General features: G+C 42.6%; 1 protein-coding gene across 2 annotated transcripts in view; it reads left to right on the top strand.

Annotated features, from left to right (window-relative positions):
- The window catches only part of LOXHD1 (lipoxygenase homology PLAT domains 1), an 85,550-nt gene that overhangs the window by 31,888 nt on the left and 40,794 nt on the right, over positions 1 to 12,868 (top strand). For both annotated transcript variants that reach the window (XM_042447859.1, XM_042447860.1), the window contains 3 exons: positions 1,265 to 1,450; positions 4,526 to 4,653; positions 8,804 to 8,921. In XM_042447859.1, coding sequence (XP_042303793.1) covers positions 1,265 to 1,450; positions 4,526 to 4,653; positions 8,804 to 8,921 — 432 coding nt within the window. The remainder of the gene's footprint in view (positions 1 to 1,264; positions 1,451 to 4,525; positions 4,654 to 8,803; positions 8,922 to 12,868) is intronic.

The raw sequence follows: 12,868 nt of genomic DNA on the forward strand, positions 1-12,868 counted from the left end.
ATGGGCCAGAAGTGGACCTGAATGAACCCTACATTTTCTTCCAAGATCCACCCTCTGTCAGCCACCTAGACTGTCTTTGAATGGCTGGCCTTCCCACTCCATACCAGAGCCTGGGAAACTATGTGGGTTTCTGGGAAAGAGAAAGCACCCCATTGCCTGGAATTTAGCAGCCATTTTCATTTCACTTTCAGTTACAACCTTCAAAATGATGCTCTCAGTGAGTCAAGAAATGTACTTGTTGTGTGCACACTCTGTAAGGAAACAACATTGTCTCCATTCATATCACTTTTAATGGACTGGGATTGTGAATATATCCCAATCAGCTGTTTCCCTTGCCTATCTTATTCTGATTTTTATCTTATTTTATTTTATTTTTGCCCCAGAACAGCAACTTGATTGATTGTATGCCCAGGAAGATTCAAATGTTCACAAGTACTGTCAGTTCTAGTATCAAATGTGTGTCCATTTATCCTCTTTCATAGAGACTGTCCCATTTGCCCAATGTAGAGTACAGGAGGATATTGCTGACAGATGATGCTTTATATCACATTGAGAGATGAACAAGTAAATGTACCTCTGATGTTATGGCTTTCTCCTCCCTCCGTCCCCTCTTTCTGCCTGTGTCTGGCTGTGCACACTATTACAGTTGCAGTTTTCCATACTGATGCTTTCAGAGCTTGAAAAAGTTGCCTCTTTTTACTGTATGTCCCAGAATCCCCAACTAGCATGTCTACTGGCTTGTGGGTTACATGAGAGCTGTAGTCAAAATAATGTTTCCAAGCTCTGGGTAGTTCTCTCTGCCTATCCCTCTTGCTGAACGTGGAATTTCATATTTTCATATTCAATATCTGACTTCAGGCATGGTTTTAAGAGGTCACAATGACCTTGGGAACACTAGGAAGTTACACATGTGAGAAGGCACACTGGCCATGTGAAAGACCTAGATGTTAGTAAAATAAAAGGTAAATGGGCTTGGTGCTTACTCCATCTCTTCACATTTCCCCACAATGGAGATTAAGCAACTCCTATTGCAAAGGCAGTTAAAGGTATGTATAGGTGGAAAGATCCCTAAGTTACCTATTGGTGGAGTCCCCAAGGTGTCCCCCCCTACTTTTTAGGGTAACACTGTGGATGAGATTATGTTTCTGTTCAAAGTCCTGATCACTGCAAGGCAGGTTCTTTCCTGGTAGACCTGCCCCCCAGGGACTTTTCATTTGCTTTTGTTTGGACCAACAGCATGTTTTCTTCTTCCTGGGTTCTGCAGGTGGGCCATGATGGGGCCACACCAGAAAGCTCCTGGCTCTTAGAAGAAATAACCATCGTCATACCCACCAAAGGACTCATGTACACCTTTGTTTGTAAATGTTGGCTGGCTAGAGACATGGGAGATGGTCTTACTTCACGAGTCTTCAATGTCTTGGATGCTGACAGTGTCAACATTGGTCTGAAGGTGAGTTTCTGTTGCTTAGTCTTGTAAGCCCCATTCTTAGCTTTTGAAGAAAACAAGTTTGCTTTTACATAAGAAACATTTCCCCTACAAATTATGTGGAGTATATAACTAAACATAGGAACAATTACTGTTCTGCTTCAGTTTGAATTCATGTGAACCTTTCCCCTGCCCTCAAATTTCAGTTATCATTGCCTTACATATAATTGTGGGAAAGAAGACACTGGAAACCAGACTGAAAATTGCTGTCTCTGAATCCATACTGTAACAGTGCACAACCTTATATATTATGGTGTATACTATGCCCCATAGTAGTATAGGAAGTGCACAAGCATGGCATAGTGATTTGAGCATTGGACTCCAGCTCTGTTAATATAAATGCATGTTTCTGAGGCTTCTATAGACAATTGCCCCCCAAAGGCCCCGGCGGCAATCGGTGGCAGGACCAGGCTGGGGCTGGTCCCAAGGCCTCGCCGGGCCGCATCCAGCCCGCGGGCCGCAGGTTGCCTACCCCTGCTGTAGGTGAGGAGAATAGATGAGTGTGGGAAAGAGAGAGTGATGGGATGAACAAGTCAAGGATGCCCCCATGAGGATGGAGATCAGATAGTGTTGAGATGTGTGTAGTGTGTCAGGAAACCAAGCAAATCTGTAGCCCAGCCCAACACGCTAAGAAGATAGTAGGAGCAACCCAAAGGCCTATTTTGTGGGCGGGCACCTTCCCAACATCAGGGTAGCATCTTTCTCCCCCTTGGCCTTCCAAGGTCCACATAATCTTTTGTTTTGCCACAGAGTACCATGGAGAAAACAAGTTGCACAAGGAGCCTCATGTTGATACCAAATTGCATTTTCAGGAGATTTCCCAGGCTGTGATTTCAGCTTCAGATCAATATGTCAGCTCTCAGTACAGCTTGGTTTTGGAGTGTTGAGCTATTAAGGGGTGACGGAGCCTGAAAAGATAGGCAGAGGTTGCCCACTTCATCTGTTAGTGCCTCATTCTGTCCCTGCAGTGGCCAGTTTGATGCCTATCTGTTGATCTTCCCACTTCCCAGCACTTGGTATTGAGAAGTCCTGGAAATAATGTCCAAGATCCTGTATCAGGAAGCAGAACTAGGCTACTGCTGTCCTCACACCTCTTCCAGGGCTCACCATTTAGCTGTTGCAGCTGCTAGTCCATGGTCATTCAGTAATAATAATAATAAATAATAAAAATTTTATTTATATGCCGCCCTTCCTTCGATCAGGGCGGCTCACAACATATTAAAAACAATCATACAAAGTTAAAAACACAACAAAAACAAAACAGCAGTAAAAAACCCCATAGCCCAGCCTCTTGGCCACGAAAGAGGAGGGAGGCCCACAGGATATTTATTCGGGGAATGCCTGCTGGAATAGGAAGGTTTTGAGATCCTTCCTAAATTGGGCCGTGGTACGTGGACGAGCGGAGCTCAGTGGGCAGCGCGTTCCAAAGGGCTGGGGCAGCTATGGAGAACGTCCTCTGAGTCGTGGAAACTAACCTAGCCCCAGGCACCTTCAGTAGCTGCTGCCCAGACGTTCTGAGGGTGCGAGGCGGAATGTACGGGGAAAGGCGGTCCTTTAGGTATCCTGGGCCCAAGCCATTTAGGGCTTTATAGGTAAGCTGCTGGAGAGAGTGGAAGAAGGAGTTGGAGAAGTATTTGTCCCCATTGCCAGGTACTGACTGATTAGATCAGCGGTTCTCAATCTTCCTAATGCTGCGACCTTTTAATACAGTTCCTCATGTTGTGGTGACCCCCAACCATAAAATTATTTCCTAAGCCCATCATTTGACCCCCAAAGGGGTCGTGACCCACACCTACATTGTAGGTGAGCAAAACCCAGTCATTTCTCCAAGCTCTGCAAAAAGTTGATCATCTGCTGATGGGTATCTTGACAGATGTCATTGTTTTGTGTCAGGTTATGGGGAGATAGTTAGATGGTTCTCAGATTTCCCCACTTATCTACCACTCACTGAATGGCCATGGAATGAGGACTAAAGCAACTAAGCAGTGCCTCCTGGGGGTGACTTTAGGCATTACAGAGAAAGGAAGAAAATTCCGACTTCCACATTAACCAAAAGAAGATGTTGTTGCTGTGTGCCTTCAAGTCATTTCTAACATATGGTGCCCCTAAGTCGAAGCTTTCTGGGGCTGAGAGCGTGTGACATACCCAAGGACACCCAGTGGGTTTCCATCGCCCAGCAGGGAATTGAACCCTAGTCTCCAGAGTTGAAGTACAGTGTTCAAACCACTACACCACACTGGCTTCCAAAGTACACTTAAGTTGGAGTTATATTTGCTTATGTTACTATGTATGTATGCAAATATAAAATATTTTCCCCCTTCAGAACTGCGGCTCAAATCATCTTACAAAATTAAAGCAATACAGTAATTTCAAAAGCAGGTGTAATTACTAGTAGACACTGACAACATTAATGACTAAATACCCTGAAGTTACCAGAACCTGCCTTATCTTGGAATCTAAGTAGGGCCAGCTCTGGTTTGTCCTTGGATGGGAGACCACCAAGGAGTACCAGGTGCTTTAGACTGTATTTCAGAGGAAGGAACTGGCAAAGCCACCTTTATGTATTTCTTGCCTTTAAAAAGCCTATGAAATTTGTAGGGCCGTCATAAGTAAACAGGCAACGTAAATAGGCAACATGAAGGTACATACACAAACACACAAACATTGACAGCATTGTCCTCCATTATCTTACGGTTTTAAATTCCATAATTTAACAGTGCATTGTGTGAAGAGGCATGAGGTAGTCCTGTGTCACAGAAGTGAATAAATTAAGTAAGCATTGTATGAAAAAAAATTACCAAAAAATGAACAGCTTTTCCAATAAATGCTTCCCAAGTCCAGGTTCATTTTGTCTCTTAACTTTCTGTACCTTATCTTCTACTGGGCTCTGAGATGCCTGCCGTATTCCTTACAAAACTTATGAGATGTCTGCATGCTCCAAAGCCTGTTCCATTTTTTAATGTAGTGGATCAGTCTTTGCTTTAAAAAGACAAGAAAGAAAGTTAGGAAGGGCTTATGGAATGCTTCATTTCTCCCCAGATTTTGTATGAAGTGACTGTTGTGACTGGAGATATCTCATATGCTGGAACTGATACTGGAATTTTTTTTATACTCTTTGGATCCAATGGGTGCTCAGGAGAGATGCAGCTGGACAAAAATGGAGACAGGTAACCACCTGGGGCCTGTTCACACTACAGAATTACAGTTATGATTCCTCTTTAACTGTCATGGTTCTGTCCTATGAAATCCTGGGATTGATGATGTAGGGATTTAGAATTCTCAGACAGAGAGCTCCAGTTCCCCACCAAACTACAATTCCCAGGACTCCACAGGATGGAATATTGGCAGTTAAAGTGGAATAGTGGTGTTAAATTTCACAGTGTCAAAGACAATACTGCTTAAGCTGTTTTAGCACTATTATTCCACTTTTACTGCTATGACTGCCTCCTGTGGCATTCTGGGGTTTTGTAGTTTAGGGAGGGAGGCTGAGAATGCTAAATGCCCGTGACTGAACTGCAAATCCCAGGATTCCACAAGAGGCAGCCATTGTGGTAAAAGTGGAATAATAGCGCTATAACAGTATTGTGTGGTAAGATCAATAGGATCATAACTCTATGGACAATATCACACTACACTATTATAGCAGTATTATTCCATTAGAACTGCTATGTCTGCTTCCTGTAAAATTCTGGGTTTTGCAGTTTCTTGAGACTGCAGAACTCTCTGGCTGACAATGCCCGTGACTGAACTGCAAATCCCCAGATTCCACAAGAGGCAGCCATTGTAGTTAAAGTGGAATAATAGCAGTATAACAATGTAGTATGATATTGTCCTGTGAAATAAGTTGGAAGGGACCACATGGGCCATCAGATCCATGAAATTAGTTCCATTGCTGAACAGCTGTCACTATCAAGAAGTTCTTTCGAATGTTCAATTGAAATCTACCTTCCTGTAACATAGACCTAGTTGTACCCTCTGAGGCAGCAGAGACCAAGCCTGTCCCTTCCTCTGTGTGGATGCCCTTGTGTTATTTAAAGACTGATCATTTCACCCTTCAATCTTCTCTTCACTAAGCTTAAACATGCCCAGCTTCTTCAATCTCTCTTCAGATAGAAAGAAAGAAAGAAAGATAGTTCTCCATACCTCTTATAATAATAAATCAATGAAAATTAAGCTCTCTCCGCCATCCTCTTTTGTATACTTCCATCATAGCCATTGCATTGTAGGCAAGCAAAACTAGGTCATTTCTCCAAACTCTGCAAACTCTTTATGAAGATGTCCACTTTTGTGCACAAAATACCTTTGAGCAGGAATATTATTTTCTGTGCAGAAAAAAGCTGTTTCCTGTCCAGAATGTGCTGGGGGACGATTGCAAAACAAAATAAAACAAACAAACCCACATGTGAACTTTGCACAGAAGTCCCAAGCTTCAAACAGTCTTTTTAAAAAAACGTTTATTACTTGCTTCCTTTGAGAAGGATATGAGCAAAAAATTACATCCATTCTTACACAGTTCTTTGATGGGTAGCTTTATATTGCTGCTCACTTATTAAAATGTCAAAAAGGCATTTTATTTATAATAATATATAATATAATATAGATTTATTTGTATCCTACCCAATCACGGGGAATCCAGGCGGCTAACAGCAAATAAAAGAAATCCAGAAAAACTATATTTTCTTTTTCTGGATTTATAAACCAGTTGGGGCAGTCTGTGTCAGGGATGAGGAAGAGAGTTCTTCAGCCTCATCCTTCATATGAACTTTCCAAACTCATACTTTCTGAATCAATAGGTGAATCAAAATGTGTTTGTGCACCAAGTGTTCAGTTTTTCAGATGGTTGTTATCCAGTTCTCCACTCCAAAGATAAGCACAAAGAAGTGTGCCTTAGGCAAATGTGTGCACAAAAATACATATAGTACTGGAATATAAGTTCAAGACACCTTGTATAAGGTGAAAATGCTTGTAAAGATGCATAAATTAGGAAAAGGTTGAACGTAAATGTATAGGAAGTGTTAAATATATGTGTAAATTTCTATACAGATTTTTTAAAAATGGTACAGAATTGGGCAGAATTTAATGTAAAGTTGGAAAACTGGAACGTTGAATGGAACTGAAATTGACAGATATGCCCATCTCCATTGTGTACTAGGAATAATTAAATATATACAATAAATTGAATATTTTAATCTTTAAAATTACTCATATTAAGCAGAATTTGCACAGATGCACTTAGGTTTCCTAAATAATGTGAAATGCTTTTAACTGGATCCCCAAGGCTCTACCTTAGGATCTCTGGAAATCCTACTCAGCCGTCTCTTGGCTTCACAGATTTCATGAGACCATACCCACCATACTCACCAAGATTAGAAGTATGGCTCCCCCCCCCCTTTACAAAACAATTTTAAACAAGCTGCAATTCAAGAGGTATTATCACATTTCATGGCTTCTCCAGAATTCTGTTTTCATGGAACTGCAAAATACACATGAGACTGGATAACACTTCAGAATAATGCTGTATTAGATTCATCAGTGCAGTGAATTCAGCCACAGACCTCTGACTAAGGAAGCTTATAATTCTTCCCTTTCTTTATTATTATCCAAGGTGATATATGCGTGGGAAAGAAACATCTTTTTAAAACTCTCCCAGATAATAAGGCAATTTAATTTACATTACCCCTAGCTGCACAATAGCTCCTGGGAACACAAATATTGATAAGTGGACACGAGGACATGGATGCCAAATGAAACTCTCTTGAGAAATGAGTCTATATCCCCAAAGAAGGCAATGTGCCAAGCCATTTATCTGCACCATCCCCTCCTTCCCCACCATGGCTTTCTTTTGTTAGTCTTTTTCAGATTTGTTCTCTTGCTTGCCTATAAATTACAAATCCCAAGACCTTTCTTGCTATCCAGTCCATCCCTTAGGAGCAATATCCTCTGTATAATTTAATCAGTGCTGTAAAGCAAGCAGGTGGATCTGAATCAAACACAGTTATGAACAGAACCTTTAAATGTGACCTAAGATGGAGCAGGGTGATAATAAACTGTTCAGCCTGAACAGGTACACAAGAAGGTATCTGATGTTGGAGTTGTCAGGGATTGAACTGGAGACCTTCCTCACACTCTGCCATAGATGATCCTGCCACCTACATAGGGTGCGGATGAAAGAAGTGTAGTGCAATGCTATACAGAGTGGTGGTCCATGTTCAAATGCTGGTTCCCAACCATCTGTTGCTGGTTCCTGAAGAATTTCCAAGAAAAGAAAAAAGAACTGTAGCCAAAGGGCACAAATATGGCGCTGATTCCTGGCAATCTGGGGGGTGGGGGGTGGGATTGCCACTCCCCCAAAACAGATAGTTTAAGAATCACTGATGTAGTGGAACCAGGGCTTGCAGCACTGAAGCAGCAGCACCATTTGACTTGCAGGCTGGCTTCTTTCTAGGATCCACATTAGAGCTATCTAATGGGGTGAACCTATTTGTGGAATGAGATAGCACCTTGGACAGCTCTCTTCAGTTTTGCTTAACACAGTGGTTCCCAACCTTCCTAATGCCGCAACCCTTTAATACAGTTCCTCATGTTGTTGTGGTGACCCAAACCCATGAAATTATTTTCATTGCTACTTCATAACTGTAATTAAATAGGTATTTTCCAATGGTCTTAGGCGACCCCCATGAAAGGGTCATTCGACCCCCAAAGGGGTCCCAACCCACAGTTTGGGAACCACTGGCTTAATACCAAGTGTAAACTTGCTATCCAACCAGCCACCGGCCACCATAGCTTCCAAATGTTATCTGGGGATGATGGGAGCTGCAACCAGCACCTTTGGAGGGCATCTGGTTGGGGAAGGCTGGCTTAATAAAACCCTTTTATAGGCCACAGACTTGACCTGAGTAAACAGAAAGTGACTCTTGTCTAAAAAGAGTGAAACTTGGCTCCAGCAACGGCTCAACTTCTGTGTCAGAAATGATTTAACTGTCAGAGGAAGAAACATGCTTTTGCTTTGCCAAAGTATGTCTTAGGAAGGTCCCAAGACAGGCTACAGTGCAGTTGGGGCAGGATGCCATCTGGTCATGAATCTCGCTTGTGACAAGCGCAAATTCACAAAGCAACAATGGCCAGCTGGTGGCCCACAGGTCGGTATTTCTATTTAAATTATAGTGATTGCTTTTCAGCTTGCATCTATACCATTACATTAGCACATTGGCAGTTTATGCAGATCTGTGCCATCTTCTGTCCTCTTTTTAGAGGGCCAGTGTGTAAGCCTACAAAGCCAACAGAGAGCTAATCAGAGGAAATTTCTCATTCCTGCAGATTTGAGATTGGTCAAAGAGATACTTTTATAATGGAGATCCCAGACATTGCACCGCTTAGGAAGATGAGGATATGGACTGATGGGGAAGGGTGTCGTCCAGACTGGTTTCTGGAAGAGGTAGAGCATAATTGTTTGTTGTTTTTAATTCTTCTACTGTTTGTAAAAAGAGACAGCATGGTACAGTGGCTTGTGTGTTGAATTAGGACTCTAGGGACCACAGTTTGAATCCCTGTTCCATCAAATAAATGCACTGGGCAATTTTGGTAAATTCACACTCTCTCAGTCTCAGAAGAAAGCAATGGCAAACTCCCTCTGAACAAATCTTGCCAAGAAAACCCTGTGACAAGTTCACCTTAGGGTCACCATAGGTTCGAAAAGAAAGCACATGACAAAAACTGGGATATCAGTGGAAAGTTTGCAGATTTTCATCTAATTCTTTAATAAAGCAACTGTGGCACACTTGCACTAGTGGGAGTGATATTGCAAGCTCTGATATCGATTCTGGCCAATTTGGGGGTTTGTTTGTTTGCTATGGGCCAGTTGGGAGTAGGTAGCCATTGCTAGTCCAAGGGTAATGTCGCTATGCACCAAGAACTACATGAAACATGGCCACAACTTTATTGATTACACCTGTATTTACAGGGTTGGTCAAATGCCTGGCTCCTGATCCAGGTATCGACCAACCTGTATATTGATCGATGAGCCCATCTCCGGCCAGGTGCCCGAGTGCCCTGTGTGATCCCTTGTCACCAGGGAGTGCTGGAAAGGCATCCGCCTTTACCTGGATGACACCATTTCCTACCCACTTACCATGAGGCCCATAACGGGACTCCCCATATGTTACCAATGCCCACTGGACAATAGTGAATGATGTCCTGAATCCAGCACCCCTCTACAGTTGTGACAAAAACACCAGGAATAAATGCATAACCACAAAGATCCCCCTTTTATGGGAAGCTAGCCAAAGTCACAGCTTGAAACCTCAGCGTCTCAAGCAGGAACAGGGAGAGAATGAGAGTTTGGCTCACCAAAGCATCTGTAGCAAAAGCAGTGGTCAAAAACAAGGCTTGTTTAATCCAGTTCAGGTCATTCACAAGTTAGCAGTCAGTCCAGTCAAGCAGTCCAAAGGGATAATCTGAAAGAATAGCCAGCTTCCAGGCACAGTTCAAGGCAACAGGCACCACCATGGTGGATGGCTGTCAACCATACTAGACTGAGGGAGGTACTGGGATACTTATAACCTGTCCAGATCTCACAAGTTCTCCCTATTAGCAGCCTGCTTCTTACTTAAACACTGAGAATGCTGGCGTCTATCCTTTTACTGGTGTCTCTCCATTGGGGCAGGCACTGGTAAATCTAGCTCTTCATCTGAGGCAGACTCCTCTGGCTGCTGGGAACTCTGTCCCTGTGCTGGCTGCAGGTTCACCTCCTGGGGCTGCTGGTATTGATGCATCCCTGGCCTAACCCCTGGGCTCTCAGCCTCTTCATGAAAGCTCTCAGACTCAGAGGACAAGCAGGGCATGACACCCTAGGAAACCAAACATACAATGCCAAAACCACAATATCCCCCAGGAAAGAAAAGGGTGGGCAGGTGGGATGATGATCCGAGTAGGACTGCTGAGCCAGCATGGGGGCTGTGAAATAAATTACCCCTTACCAAACCAGAGTGAAAACATCCATTCCACTTGGGCATATCATCCCAGGTTCAATATCATTGGCTGATGCTTCCCACTTATTCCCAGCCAATGTAGCAGCCACACTGCAGTCTGGGAAGGAGAAGTTGACAATCCTCCATGGAGGAGGATTGCCACACCCTACTCCCTGCCCCATACAGCAAATAGCTTGCATGGTAAGTCTTTCAGTCTTCTCATGGGAGGCCCAATAAATACATACATACATACATACAAACATTCAGGTTTTATGAAGGATTTGAAGGACTACAGGTGGCTTCAAGGACCACATTTGGAGGCCCACAAGGGCCATATGTGGACCACAGCCTGTACCTTGTCCATCCTTGTTCTAGTGGCATGACCTATACATGTAGAATATCATCATGTACTGCTGAAAACATATTCAGGGGTAGCCATGTTGGTCATATAGCAAAATACTATGATATGTTACTGTGCATCATGTACTTCTGCACAGTTTTTTTCCTTTATAAATCCCTGAATGTTGATGCAGGAAAAACAGATGGATAGATGGACAGTGCTACAGCTGTCATACTCTGCCTGTGGGCTTCCTTGAAGTTGTCAAGCTAGACACCATTAGAAACAGGGTATCATATCAAATTGACTCTTGGTCTGACTTAGCAGGGCTTTTCTTAATATTCTAAGTAGGCCTATCTAGCCTACTCACTGAAACAACAGTTTGGGACATCTCCTTGCAAGAATATATGCTTATAGCAGGAGCAGGAAAGGTGTAGCTCCTTGAGGATGCTGTTGTGATGTTATGTTCCTGTATTGCAGTTACAGGTTTGTAACCTAGAGTTATGCATTAGTAACTGCTCTGTATTCAATTATACTATTTCTTTGCAATAGTGGCCCCATTGCCACAATCACAAACCCCTAAATCCTGCCTTAAACTCCAGGAAACTGTTCTGAGCTACAGAGGTCCCTTCTACTGGCAATTTGGGCACATCAGGATGAAATTTCCAACCTGCTTCTGCCAGCAAGCAAGGCTGCATCTAGCAGAAGCAGGACTTCTCTTACTGCAATTCCTCATCACAACTTCACTCACTGGTAGAAGGGGCTAGAAATGTCATCCTGCTGTGCCCAGATCACCAACAGAATATGCATCTGTTGCTTAATGCAGTTGCTGGCTGTGAGGGAAGGTTTGCGTGCTTAGAAGAAGGAAATGATATTAATTATGCATTCTGTTGGTGTTGCAGGATCTCAGCTAATGATGATTAAAATTATGATGATAGTAATAACAATTTTGCTCCCCTGCCCTTCCCAGAATGCATCTACACTGTAGAAATAATGCAGTTTGACACGGCTTTAAGTGCTGTAGTTGCAGCCAATGGAATCCTGAGATTTGTAGGTTTACAAGACAGTTAGTCTTCTCTGTTAAAGACTCCTGGTGCCACACAAAATGGTAGTTTCCTGTAGGATGGAACCATGACAGTTAAAGTTGTGTCAAACTGCATTATTTCTACAATGTAGATGTACTCATTGTTAGAAAATAGCCTCTCCTGAGAACTAAAATTGTCTAGGAGCCCACAAAACAGTTAAATTGCCTCCCACATTCCTAAGGAGGGATGTTTTTAGAAGAATGTTGTTTTTTTAAAAGAGAACATTTTTAAAACTGGTGTATGTATGCCACCCCCCCCAAACCCTGAAAGTTGCCCACCTCCACTTTACAATATGGTTCCCCAATTTGTGGCTGCAAATAGCATACTGCGACACCTTCTTGCAACCTCAGGCGACATAAGTTAGCCTTCATGAGACAGGAGCATTTGGAGTAAAATCACATATTAAAAAGGATATACAGGGTTTCTAGGCTTGTTTTCTTTAAAAGAAAATGTGGAGGCAAAGAGATCCTTTAAATGGGGAACTTGCAGTCAAGAAGGGAGATGCTTAGCTGTACAGGTACTTCTGTCTACAAACAGTGGCGTCCCACACCGAGATGTCACTATTTTCTACAAATGACCTCTCCCTGGTGTAGGCATGGAAAGAGTATTTTTAAAAAATCCATATCAATTGTTGAAAAGTGGCTTTCTCAAAGAAAACACGTTTCCTGCACAGAAAATTGTATTTTCTGTGCAGAAAATATTATCTGCAGGAACTTGTTTTCTGTGCAGAAAATGCACAGGTGAATAGCAAAAGCAGCTTCATTTGCACCTAATAAGTTCTGAACTATGAATGCATCTTTGAAACTGGTGCATCTTTCATTGACTTGATCAGAGGGAAGAGAAAAAATGTAAAATTATGCACGCACACACACACACACGAGGTAAAATTAAATGAGAATGAAATTTAGGAAAAGATTTACTGACTTTTCTTGGTGACATTTGTGTCTCTGCAGAAAATGTGGGTTTGGGAACATAGTGTTGAAAAGATTCACAC

This window comes from Sceloporus undulatus, chromosome 2 (assembly GCF_019175285.1).
Source record: "Sceloporus undulatus isolate JIND9_A2432 ecotype Alabama chromosome 2, SceUnd_v1.1, whole genome shotgun sequence".
Lineage (NCBI taxonomy): Eukaryota > Metazoa > Chordata > Lepidosauria > Squamata > Phrynosomatidae > Sceloporus > Sceloporus undulatus.